This window comes from Cololabis saira, chromosome 6 (genome assembly GCF_033807715.1).
Source record: "Cololabis saira isolate AMF1-May2022 chromosome 6, fColSai1.1, whole genome shotgun sequence".
In the NCBI taxonomy this organism is placed as follows: Eukaryota; Metazoa; Chordata; class Actinopteri; order Beloniformes; family Belonidae; genus Cololabis; species Cololabis saira.
Window position 1 is genome coordinate 14,360,490 of NC_084592.1, and position 13,957 is coordinate 14,374,446.

The 13,957-nt window shown below is 36.6% G+C and overlaps 1 protein-coding gene across 1 annotated transcript; it reads left to right on the forward strand.

Annotated features, from left to right (window-relative positions):
- Positions 1-2,347: 2,347 nt before the first annotated feature.
- Positions 2,348-12,562, forward strand: LOC133445563 (gastrin-releasing peptide receptor-like). Its single transcript, XM_061722889.1, has 4 exons — positions 2,348-2,769; positions 9,255-9,395; positions 10,457-10,490; positions 12,248-12,562. Exons 1-4 carry the CDS (start codon positions 2,348-2,350, stop codon positions 12,560-12,562), a joined length of 912 nt encoding a protein of 303 aa, XP_061578873.1.
- The last annotated feature ends 1,395 nt before the right edge of the window (positions 12,563-13,957 follow it).

Here is a 13,957-nt window from a genome sequence, read left to right on the forward strand (position 1 = left end):
AAGAAATATTCATGTATTTCCTTTTCTACAGCTTTTGATATCAGTTCACATAACGACATGAAAGCCTTTATACCACTCTGATCTTCACTTTTGAAAAATGTCATTGGTGTCAGATTAAAGATTAATGTGTTAAAATTCAGTGAAATAACTTCCTCCTTGAGGAAGCAACTTATCTTCAGAACATGTGCATTTTACCACCAAAATTAGTTAAATATAAGTATATGAGTCAGATCAGTCCATACGCTCTATATAGGACCAGTTAATGATCTGAAATGCAGGTGTATTGGAGAGGAGAGGTCAAGAATGTGGAGCAGGACAATCTTTTTACTTTTATTGTGGTGAAGCCTGAGTGGTGGGACTGACGGGATGTGCCTGCAGGGACAGGAGTGCTACAGGTCACGTGATTGAGAAGGAGCACCGCTGCACTCCAGATGTTGAACTGCATGTTTGGTTGCTGATTTCATCACCACAGTTGTTGCTAGGCGACAAACAACAATGATGCATTCATGATGAACCTTGAAAATTTCGACAAAATGACAACAATCCCACAGTTTCTCGCCTCGTTTTTAGTTTTTATTCCACTGCGACCATATAATTTCCCTTTAGGGATTAATAAAGCATTACTTGATTCACTTCAATGTGATTCAGCTTCATACCTCACTCCATCCCATGTGCATATTGCAGAAAAGAGCAATGAGAATTATACACAACGCAGGTTACCAGGATCACACTAATCAATTATTTCTACAATCCAAATCACTAACATGTCTGGATCTTGTCAGTTTCAATACAGCACAACTAATGTTCAAAGCAAAGAATAATTCATTACCTGGACATATTAAACTGAAAACTGAAACTGTGGAACACCCTGAGCATGGAGTTAAAACAAAGTTAAAACATATCACAATTTATTAAATATATGTAGATATATAGACGTACTACATTATAGATATGTGGTATGTATGTATGTATGTATGTATGTATGTATGTATGTATGTATGTATGTATGTATGTATGTATGTATGTATGTATGTATGTATGTATGTATGTATGTATGTATATGGATATATACATATATATATTGATTAATAGTTATATGTAGATATGTCAATATATAGATTTATAGTAATTTTTATGTATATAATTGGAGGTAAATATATGAACCAGTGTATATATAGCATATCTACTCTTGTATAGTTATTCAAGTATATTGTTATACCATTGCTGTCTATTGTTCTCTATTATATTGTAGTATTATAGTAAAGTAATGATAATGTAATACTATGCATTATAATAACTTCTATTATTACATACATATACAGTAACACAACTAAATGCTGGGCGTTTGTTTTGTTTTGTTTGCTTTGATTTTGACTATATTTATATATGCATATACAGTAATTGAGTATTATATCACTGTAGTGAACAGTTATGGGTGTTTTATAAGTAAGCTTATTGAAACTCGTCTTATTATATGTAAGAATGTATGTAAGATTCAGGGGTAGGACTCGATAAGTGGTTACTTAATTCCTACTCCGTTTCGAGCATGTTGGTGGATCCGTGAGGTCTGCCCAAGTGGTATATATATATATATATATATATATATATATATATATATATATATATATATATATATATATATATATATATATATATATATATATATATATATATATATATATATATATATATATATATATATATATATATTAGTGGTGGGGAACAAATCGATATTGCAATATATTGTTGCGCTCTCTGTCACAATAAATAATTGATAAACTGATGGCAAATATCGATATTTTATTACAACACACATAATGGATTTACGCGGTTGTCACCGCACTATTGTTCATGCACTTCAATTTGTCCAGCTGTACAGTGTTTACATTTACAGGAGGCAGTGAGGTACTATGCAAAATTAAGTTGTTTACTGACTTTTCAGTATTAGAAACAAAGCAGTGCACTGTCCTGGTTTATATAAAACATGTTATTAATGTTCATGCACTTTAATTTGTCCAGCTGTACAGTGTTTACATTTACAAGACTAGGAGGCAGTGAGGCTCTATACAAATGCACTTTCTTTGTACATTGTATGACGTTTTGGCATTGAATAAATGCATAACTATAACATAACTACAGACCCATTTGTATTCTATTTTTTTACTTTTTTGTAATCTTTTTTAACATGCATTTTTGAAATAAAAATCTTCAAATCAAAAATCCCAAAATCTAATAATTTCAGCTGTCCGCTTCTGGTCCATGACGCACGCATGGATGAGAGCAGATAGTTTATAAAGCAGCCAGAAGATGCGCAGGGACGCACAGAGCCGTGTCCGCGCCGGCTGCCATGTCTCTGGAGGAGCAGTTCGTCTCCGACCCGGAGGACGGCCGGGTCCCGCTGCTGAACGCGTCCAGCGGGCTGTGGGACCCGGCACAGGGGGGCCCCCGGCCCCGGTACCGCATCTGGCTGCCCGGCATCGGCATTGCCGCCGCCTACGGGCTGATCACCGTGGTGGGTCTGGTGGGGAACGTGACTCTGGTGAAGACGGTTCTGCGGGTCAAGTCCATGCGCACCGTGCCCAACCTGTTCCTGTCCAGCCTGGCCGCGGGGGACGCGCTGCTGCTGCTCACCTGCGCGCCCGTGGACGCCAGCCGCTACCTGGTGGACCGCTGGCTGTTCGGCCGCCTGGGCTGCAAGCTGATCCCCTTCATCCAGCTCACCTCCGTGGGGGTGTCCGTGTTCACGCTCACCGCGCTCTCCGCTGACCGGTACCTCCGTCCAAGCCCTTTAAACTCCACGCTTTATCCCTCAAACAGCAGTGTACGAGATTAGATCAAGGCGACTATGGAGCAGAGTATGGAGGTAGATCTTAATTATTCAATCAAAAGATTGTTTCAATCAAAAAATATATTTTCAATTAAAAAAAATTCTCTTCAATCAAAAAAAATTATTCAATCAAAGAAAAAAAGTGTTTGAATGCAAAAAAATATTTGAGACTCAAAATAATTTATTTGAACACTGTTTTTCTTTGATTGGAAATGTTTTCTTTGATAGAAGTGAAGATTTTTTTGTTTGAAGCAACTTTTTTGATTGAAGTAGTGTTTGGGCCATATTATGGGTAGGACATTTGTGTCCTTATCATTTAATCAAAAAAGAAGTTACTTCAAAAAGAAAAAAATATTTTCAATTAAAAAAAACCCACTTCAATAAAAAAAACTTTTTCAATCAAAGAAAAAAGGTGTTTGAATGCAAAACAAATATTTGAGACCCCAAAAATTGCATTTGAACACTTTTTTAATTTAAAATATATTTTTCGATTTGAAGTGATTTTTCTTTTTTTTTGATTGAAGTGAAAAAAGTTTTTTGATTGAATCATTTTGACACAAACATCCCACAGTGGATGGTATATAAGCTATGAAAATGCAGAAGCCTCTTACATGTAAATATAATTTAATTCTCATTAATATCAGGTTAAATATCTGTATTGGTGGTAATTTTGGGATAATCTGCTCTCGGTCCTGATTCAGGTCACATAAATACTCACTTTTGTTTTTTTATATTCATTTTGTTCATTTTGTGCTTTTTTCTGGATGTCATTTTGAAGTGTACATGTTTATCCCTGGAAATGGGCGACCAATTAATAGGTCTATCTCTAACATTTTACTGTATTTTCTGTTTATACCTTAATACAAAGACAGAAAAATAAATTGAAATGACTATTTGAACTTTGATAAAACAACCAGGGGTGCACAAAACTTTTGAACAGATTAATATATTTCCATAGAAACTAATTTCTGCTTAATAAGAAGATGCTTTCATTGTTATTTCAGGTTGGATGTGTAATTATTTGCTTTCTCCCTGGAAAGAACACTGTAGAAAATGACGTCACTCACACTCATTCACTCACGTGCACATACTTGAATTACATGAATAATTTGGAGTAAAATGAGTTAAAGCTTGCATGTGAGTGCACATCAGCCTGTCGGTATTGTTATTACTGATGTCGTAGGAGAGAGAGAGAGATAGAGAGAGACGCTGAGATGAAAGGCTGGTCTTCCCCAGACTTCACTGGTGACCTCTTCTGGTCAGAGAGCTGGAGTTTGCATTCCTGAGGTGAGAGTCTCTCAGCGTCCCTTCTCTTTCTCTGGCTGAAATTCTGCTTGATGCAGTTGAAAATTACCTCTTTTCTTTCATACATTTGGATACAAGTGGCCATCTGAATCAGCCCCCAGATAAAGCTCATCTCTGAATGCTGTCTGACTGAAATTCATGTTATAATAGCACTCACTAATTTACACTCTTATAAAAATGCAAATATAGAAAAATTCAATACATAATTGATCCAGATGACATTAAAGAAAAAGAAAAACTACTGAGGATGTTTGTTTAATAATAGAATATGTTTTTAGTTTTAGCCTCTGTGACAATGAAACATTTACATAAAACAGATGTAGAAATGCTCATGTTTATTCTTTTATAGATTTCTAAAGGATGCATATGTATGGTTGTCGTTCATAAATTTCAAATTATCAGGAAGTCGTGCACACGTGCAAAGACCTGACTTCCTATTCCAATCGTTAGACATGAAAGCGTATCAATCTCCCCTTAATGAATCATTTGCATAAGAAAACACATTTTGCTGCGACCCGGCGGACGTGACATGAAAGCAGCAGCAGAAATGAAGTGCTGAATGTGAAGCTGACGAGGAGCGATAGAGGAGGACAGATCATCTGTTCCAGTTGATGGTGGGATCTCTGAATCATGAACACAATTAAAAAAGCTGAAGGGAAAAGTAATCAAAGTAAATGCAGACCTGCAGCTCACTTCACTCCTTGTGCATATTACAGAAAAGAGCTGTGAGAATAATATACAATGCAGGTTACCGGGACCACACAAATAAATTATTTTTACAATCTAAATTACTAAAATTTCTAGATCTAGTCAATTACAATACAGCAAAACTAATGTTTAGAGCCAAGAATAATTTATTATCAGGACATATACAGGGGATATTCTTTGAAAGGGAGGGAGGTTATAACCTCAGGGGCCAACTTAATTTCAAAGTTATCAATAGACGCACAACACTGAAGAGCTTCTGTATGTCTACCTATGGTGTAAAACTTTGGAACAGCCTGAGCATAGATCTAAAACAAAGTCAAAACATATCACAATTTAAAAAAAGATATAAAGAAACTTTTTTCTCAAAATACAGTGGTGAATAAAAATGTAGATTTGTATAGATTTATTTAATATGTGTAGATATATAGATTAATACTATGGAAACATATATATATAGATTAATATTATGGAAACATATATATATATATATATATATATATATATATATATATATATATATATATATGTATGTATGTATGTATGTATGTATGTATGTATGTATGTATGTATGTATGTATGTATGTATGTATGTATGTATGTATGTATGTATGTATGTATGTATGTATGTATGTATGTATGTATGTATGTATGTATGTATGTATGTATGTATGTATGTATGTATGTATGTATGTATGTATATGGACATATAGTGATATATTATACATACAGTATTTATGTATGGGTATATCTCTGTTAATATATATGGATATATAGTTATATGTAGATAAATTGATGTATATTCATGTTGATATATAGACTTATATTATGTTTTTTTTTGTGTTCTATAAGTAAGCTCATTGATTCTCTTGCTATTTTGGAAAAATGAATATAAGATTTAGGGGTAGGACCTGATAAGTATATACTTCAATCCTACTCCCTTTGTATGTGTATATATGTATGTATGTATGTGTGTATGTACGTATGTGTGTATATGTGTATGTATATATATATATTTGTACTTTATTTTTTTACTTTTTAGTATTGTTCTTTTTTAATTTGCATATTCGAAATAAAGCTCAATAACGGATGGATGGATGGATGGATGGATGGATGGATGGATGATGGATGGATGATAGATGGATGATGGATGGATGGATGGATGGATCAATCAATGATGGATGGATTATAGATGGATGGATGGATGGATGAATGGATGGATGGATGATGGATGGATGGATGGATGATGCATGGATGGATGGATGATAGATGGATGGATGGATGGATGGATGGATGGATGGATGGATGGATGGATGGATGGATGGATGGATGGATGGATGGATGGATGGATGGATGGATGGATGATGGATGGATGGATGGATGGATGGATGGATGGATGGATGGATGGATGGATGGATGGATGGATGGATGGATGGATGGATGGATGGATGATGGATGGATGGATGGATGATGGATGGATGGATGGATGATGGATGGATGGATGGATGGATGGATGGATGGATCAATCAATGATGAATGAATGGATGGATGGATGAATGGATGCTGGATGGATGGATGGATGGATGGATGGATGGATGGATGGATGGATGGATGGATGATGGATGGATGGATGGATGGATGGATGGATGATGGATGGATGATAGATGGATGATGGATGGATGGATGGATGGATGATGGATGGATGATAGATGGATGATGGATGGATGATAGATGGATGATGGATGGATGGATGGATGGATGGATGGATGGATGGATGGATGGATGGATGATGGATGGATGATAGATGGATGATGGATGGATGGATGGATGGATGGATGGATGGATGGATGGATCGATGGATCAATCAATGATGGATGGATTATAGATGGATGGATGGATGGATGAATGGATGGTGGATGGATGGATGGATGGATGGATGATGGATGGATGGATGGATGGATGGATGGATGGATGGATGGATGGATGGATGGATGGATGGATGGATGGATGGATGGATGGATGGATGGATGGATGGATGGTAAATGTCAGTTTGAGTGAATTCAGCTCTCAGGACAAGATTCTTCTTTGTTTCTCAGCAGAAGCTGAGATGATGCTGACTCACGTACGGCCTCGAACCTTCAGGATGTTCCACCTCCTGTTTTCATTAAAGCAACAACACAACCGGAGTCTATAAAACTTCAGAAATATTTCCTTGAGAAAAATAAAGCAAAGTTCATTCAACTGGGACAATAAGAATCAACTCAACAGCAAGACTTTTTCATTTACTTGCTTTTTACAAAAACATATCCAGTATTGGAACTAAAATTCTGGACTGCAGCCTCCATTATGTCCTTGTTTTTTTGATAACTACATGCTGCTTTCAACTAACAACTGATCACAATATTTGTCACGAATACGTCCATCTGCTGAAGTAGTTGCGAGGGGGAGGCTGGCAGAGGAGGTGAAATAATCATTACAATGGTCGGACACTGACAGGCTACAAATGCGGCATTTAGTGAAGATAAATGTCTGAAAATGTGACAGAAGCTTTCTGGATTTTTCTTCATTTTTGACATTTCAAACTTTCAAAAGAAAAAAAAATAATTTTCATCATCATTTTCAACCAAGCCGACAGAAAAGGAAGCACCACTTGCTCACGAGCTCATACATTTCACCGCTTAGTCATAATAAAGCTGTGACTACAGCCTCCTTTTTTCTTTCATCCAAAACCTGTTTTATTCTTTACAGATGTATTGTTTTGTGCTAGACTAGAACGTATTCAAGTCAAGCTGCTGCATAGAGCCCACCTATCAAAATTTTGATTATCTGAATTACTGTATATCCGAATGTTGCAGACCTACCTATGCGACAGATGCCAGGGCTCTCCCTGCAATTTAAGTCACATGTTTTTCTCCTGTCCTAGTTTACATACATTTTGAAGTGACTATTCTATGATCATGTCTAAAGTTCTGGTGAAAAATGTTGTTAATGCCCCTCTCATAGCAATATTTGGACTCTCTCTTGACTCCTCACATATCAGCCCCGTACAGTCAGAAGTATTGGCTTTCACATTTCTTTTAGCAAGATGTCGTATCCTACTTTCATGGAAATCCCCCAAGTCTCCGTCTATTGCTCTTTGGCTTAATGATGTTATGTTTTTTCTCAAATTGGAAAAGTTGAGATATTCAGTAAAAGGCAACTCGGCTAAATTTGTTCATAAATGGCAGTCCTTCATACAGTAGATTATTTTAACTCGTTGAAGACTGTACAGACTGATCCCCCCTTACCTTAATTTTCTTTTCTTTTCATTTCTTTGATTTATTTATTTTTATTATTTATTATTATTATTTTTTGTTGCATTTTATGTTTTATTTATTATATCCATTTAATGGGATATCAGTGATAGGCATTTGCATTTACCACTGTTTTTGTTTTCTGTCTGCCACTTTTGCTCATCCATTACTTTTCTCCATTGATCATTTGTTACTCATCTGTTTATTTATTATTTAACTTTACAGAGACTCTGTTCCTTAGTTAGGCCTCCCTTGTGAGGGCCTGGTTAGGTTTTGTGTGTTAGCAAAAAGATAAAAAAGGGACAATGTATAATGTATAATGTGTATCTTTGACTATATGTTATCATTATATGCAACTCAGTCTCACATAAAAAAACGTACCCTGCCTACGTTGGTCCAAAGTGCAAAAACCTAGAGGGGTTACAATAATAGTCCTTGAATTGTATAACTGTTACATTTTTCTGCCTATTCGTTTTGTGTCCAAGTCACGTGACTTTCAAGATTCTGGCCGTGACACCAAAAAACATGACGGACATTTCTCATTTTTAAGTGAAAAAAATCAATACTTTGAGCTAGTTTCTGCATAAAAATGCATTTTGATTACATTTCTAGCGAGAAATATATATTTTACTTTCATAATATTCACTCATTGAATGTACATAATCAATCTGCAACAACGAGCAAGCGAGTGATTATGTACATTCACTGAGTGAAATGTAATCAAAACAAATTTTTATGCAGAAACCATCTCAAAATATTGATTTTTTTTTCACAAAAAAATGAGAAATGTCCGCCATGTTTTTTGGTGTCACGGCCAGAATCTTGAAAGTCACGTGACTTGGACACAAAACGAATAGGCAGAAAAATTTAACAGTTATACAATTCAAGGGCTATTATTGTAACCCCTCTACGTTTTTGCACTTTGGACCAACGTAGGCAGGGTACGTTTTTATGTGAGACTGGGTTGTTATATGTTGTTTTTTCTAAAAAGATCAATAAAAAAAGAGATGTATAGTTTTTGAAATTTGAAAATAATACAGCTGCTTCTGACTCCCTGCACAAGAACCTTGGATGAGGTGTTAAAAGCTCAGTTTGACCCCCAGAAACCTTCCCTCCTCCCCCAGGTACAAGGCCATCGTCACGCCTCTGGACATCCAGCGGTCCGGCGCCACGCTCAGCATCAGTTTACGGGCCGGAGCCATCTGGCTGCTCTCCTTAACCCTGGCGACCCCCGAACTTATTTGTCTAATACGGACTTGGTCCACGTAGCTCCTCCGTGGACACATCTCTAAAAGACAGGTTGTCTCCTCCTCAGACCCATGATGCTTTGCTGCATCCAGATTCATTATTTGAAAATGTCTCCATTTCCTAGTCTTGCTATTGCCGTTGGCAGTACTCGAGTTGTAAAAAGAAATCAGGGGGGATGGTGGATTTTATCATATGGGGACAGATAATTTGTGCTGATTACAAATAATATAATATATTACAAATAATAGCAGTGACCAAAACACCTGCAGAAATACTGCAGGAATGACATAGCAGCAGTTAAATGCAGCCTTCTGTAAGCTTTAAATATCCACTGGGCTTACATCAAATACATCAAAACACATAGTAAAAAAAAATCTCATTACACTTAAAACAAGACTCATCATGGAAAAAACAACAATTTTCACCTGTTTCAAGTAGATTTTCACTTAAAATAAGTAGAAAAATCTGCCAGTGGAACAAGATTTTTTTGCTTGTAATGAGAAGATAAATCTTGTCCCACTGGCAGATTTTCCTACTTATTTCAAGTGAAAATTTACTTGAAACAGGTGAAAATTGTCAAATAAGTTATTTTTCTGGTGTTATTTTTCTGGTGATGACTCTAAATGTTGAAATAGCAGTAAAACCACATTCATTGATGAAATGACATAAGGGATGGAAAGGAGGGATGGCAGTTTTACAGGGGGGATGATTTTGACCATTTTTATTTCAGGGGGGGATGCCATCCCCCCTCATCCCCCCTTAACTCCAGTACTGGCCGTTGGTCTTAATAACTCCACCCCCTCCACTTACGTAAGCGGTTCTTTCCTCTAGTCCAGCAAAGAGTTGGTGCTACCTTGGAACCGTTTTTTCTGTCCCGGAGCCAGTTCTTTGTCAGTGGAAACAGAAAGCCCAGTTCCAAACTCAGCACTGGCCCAGAACCAGAACCAGAACCAGAACCAGCCCTGGAACTGGTTTGGTGGTAAAGGGGTACAAAAATACCCCCTTTTTGAGTCCAGCGAGCAAAAGGAGCATTTATGCTGGCAGAGCTCTTGCTCTTTCTTGTACCCTGTGATTTTAGGTCCTTATCAATCAGGCTGAAAGGCAGGCAGCACGTGAATATTTAAAGCCACAATGAGACTCCTGACAAGGTACCTTGAAGAGCGGGATTTAAAGTAGAGCCAAGGTTTCGTGTTTATCTTCACTGATGAGACACGAGTGAGTGCTTCATTTTTAAAGCTTTGCTTGAGACTTTACCAAAGACATTATTTTTAAAAAACATAGAAATGACTGTTAAAATATTATGTATAAATATTGCAAATGATTAGTTAATTAGGGGTGAGAGGAACAATACAAATCTGAGGGATTAAACGATAGTTAAAGGGGATGTCTGCTTTGTGCCCTCCCCTGCTACGCATCATTCAGGCAGCCAATCAGCACAGTTCCTCATTATCATAGCCCCGCCCACTCAGAATCCCGCATAGATAATGAGGTTAGAGAATGGGAAGATAAAGACATGGCTCAGAGGCTGAATTTCTAATTTATTTATCAAAATAAATCGAAATCTTGTTTTTAAGACATTCAAGGCCTGTATAGGTATTAGATGCCATAATAGGTTCCCTTTAAATTAGAAACACGGGTACCGAAACAAATAGTTCAAAGGTCACTGATTGTCCTCTGAAGGTCTGATATTTTCATCTCAGGCTATTTTAGCTGATGTGCAGCCGTTCTCACTTGTCATTCTTTTTCAAACATATCTTTTTTAGGACTCAAATATCAGCAATTATGCCACAACCGGGCCCTTTGGTGCTGATAAAGGTCACAGGAAATGATTGAGTTCAAGATTCGGCAGTCGACAGCAAAGATTTCAAAATTAAAGTGCTTTGTCATTCAAAGCGAATAAAAGTGCTGACTCACTAATCAGGCTTCATTATTCAAAGATAAAATAACCTTTCTCTTTATTCTTTGTGAATTATTGAGCAATTTTGTCCCTGAAAAGGATGTAGTAATAAAACAAGAATGAAGACGGTACTTAGTGCAGCTGTGGCTGACTGATATGTAAATAGAGATCCGGGGCCAGATTCACCAATATATTCTTAAGAACGATCTTAAGAAATGTCTTAAGATCTAAAATTAAGAAGTTCATAAGAAAGTTCTTAAGTGCAATTCCTAAATATTTTCTTAAGAACCGTCTTAAGAACTGTCATTTCTTACAAATTTCTTATTTTTCCTACTAAAGAACTTCTTAAAATATGTGATTGCATTGCAGGCGCCAACAAACAACATTTATACAGGTAGTTTGCGTCTTAACCGTCAGTCACTCACTAAACATGGAGAAGGAGAAAAAGAGATGCAGGAACTTTTCAAGGTTATGGTGGATGAGATTAATGTGCGAAAAAAAATACTATTGGGGAAAATTAATAATAATTAGCTACCATGCTAACTAACATGCTAACAAACAGTTAACAGGCTCTTTGTGTAATTAATTACAAAGTATATCCTCAAACTATGACCTACTAGTCTAAACTTGTTTAAAATGTGTTGAAAAAGGTGATAGTAGAGTCTTACCTTTTCACAGAAGAAATTTTAGGACAGGTCAACGTTGTCTTAAAGTTAAGAAAAAAGTCAAGAACAAATTTAAGAACTTTCATTTCAAGAATACCATTTATTCTTAAGTTTTTTCTTAAGAAGAAACTTAAGAAGAAAGTTGAGAAAATACTTAAGAACTTTTTTGGAGAATATGACTTCTTCTCTTTTTTCTTCTTAAGACTGAATTTTAGAAAAAAAACGACACTTAAGAAGATTTTTTTTCTTAAGAATGTTTCGTGAATCCGGCCCCAGATGTATAGTTTAATTCCCCTCCTCCCTCCAGATTAAGTCCAGGAAGCGTCTGGCCAAGACGGTGCTGGTGTTCGTGGGCCTGTTCGCGGTCTGCTGGCTCCCCAGTCACGTGATCTACCTGTACCGCTCCTACCACTACGACCAGGTGGACACGTCGCTGGCCCGCTTCATCGCCAGCGTCTGCGCTCGCATCCTGGCCTTCACCAACTCCTGCGTGAACCCGCTTGCCCTGTACCTGATGAGCAAGAGCTTCAGCAAACACTTCAGGAAGCAGCTGCTGTGCTGCTCGTCTCCCAGACGCCTCAACAGCCAGAACAGCGGCAACACAAACATAACCACCGTCTGATGGCATCCGGGTTCAGCTTCAGGCAATCTGAAGAAAACAGAGGATGTTTTACAAGGTGGCAAAGGCCCGAGGCAACGGTTGCAGGATGAAATCTGCTGGTCATGAACTGTTTACAAGACGTGTTTACAGTTGACATTAGGGCTGGGCGATATGGACCAAAAGTCATATCTCGATATTTTCTAGCTGAATGGCGATACTCGATATATATCGATATTTTTTCTGTGCCATAATTGGGGTTTCCCCCAAAGCATTATAGCATAGCATCTCTGTTAGCTTCATTTTTTTCTGAGGCAAACCCTTAAAAAAACAGTCAGTTTTAATACAAAGCCTCGTGCCAAATGTCACACAGGTTCCTTTATTAACAGAGGTCTGCACAATATCAAAATGTATAAAACAAATGAAATAAAAATAAACTGCCTGCATATATAGAATAAAAATGCTTCTTGAATAAAATAAAACAAATATCCCTTTCCTGCATAACAATTAAATTAAAATACACTGTGCAATTAATACAATGTAGACAGTAACAGGCAGACTTTTCCACTGAGGTTGACAGTTGTGCAAATAACAAAACATTTGTGCAAATCTCAAATAAAACATTCAAGTCAATTTGTCATAAAATAAGCTATATCAAATTTTTTTTTTTTTAATAATCGATATAAACGATATTGTCTCGTACCATATCGTACCGTACCATATATATTAAATATATATTAAAATCTTGATATATCGCCCAGCCCTAGTTGACACCAGTCACTTTTACAGCGTTCATCCTCCCTGGCAGCTAAACTTTATCTCCCAAAGGTCACGTGATGGTGTGAAGCTCAAAGCCATTTAGATGTGATGATTGCTTGTCTTTACAATTTCAGATGCAGATGTTTTCAGCTGTCAACACCAGTGTGAACAACTCACAAATCAGTCATATTTTACCTTTGTTGTGAGTGTTTTCATCTGCTGACGCTGACAAGTATTTTAAAAAAAAGTTTACTGTGGAGCACAAAGTTCAAAGTTCAGTTGATGTAAAATGATACTAAATGTTGTAGGTTTCTGTGTACCTGAGGAGTTATTGTTAGCTGTGTTTTGGTGATATATTTTATGTAACAAAGATCAGTAAAATATCCACACGTTTCCATGGTGACGCACCTCTTCAATTTGTTTCTGTGTCATTAACTTACACATTTCAGCAGCCACATGTTTCTTAAAGTGTTTCAAGAGTTACGTAACTCATTCGATTAAGTAGTGACAAATAACTGTTTTAATAAATGACTCGTTTTTCTTTTTACTTATTTTATCCAGTTATTTTTTGTTGTTTAGTTGAAAAATTGTGTAAAGACATACTTTTCTTATTACAAGATAATAAGTTCCACTGAGTAAAACAACATTTTTAAACATTGA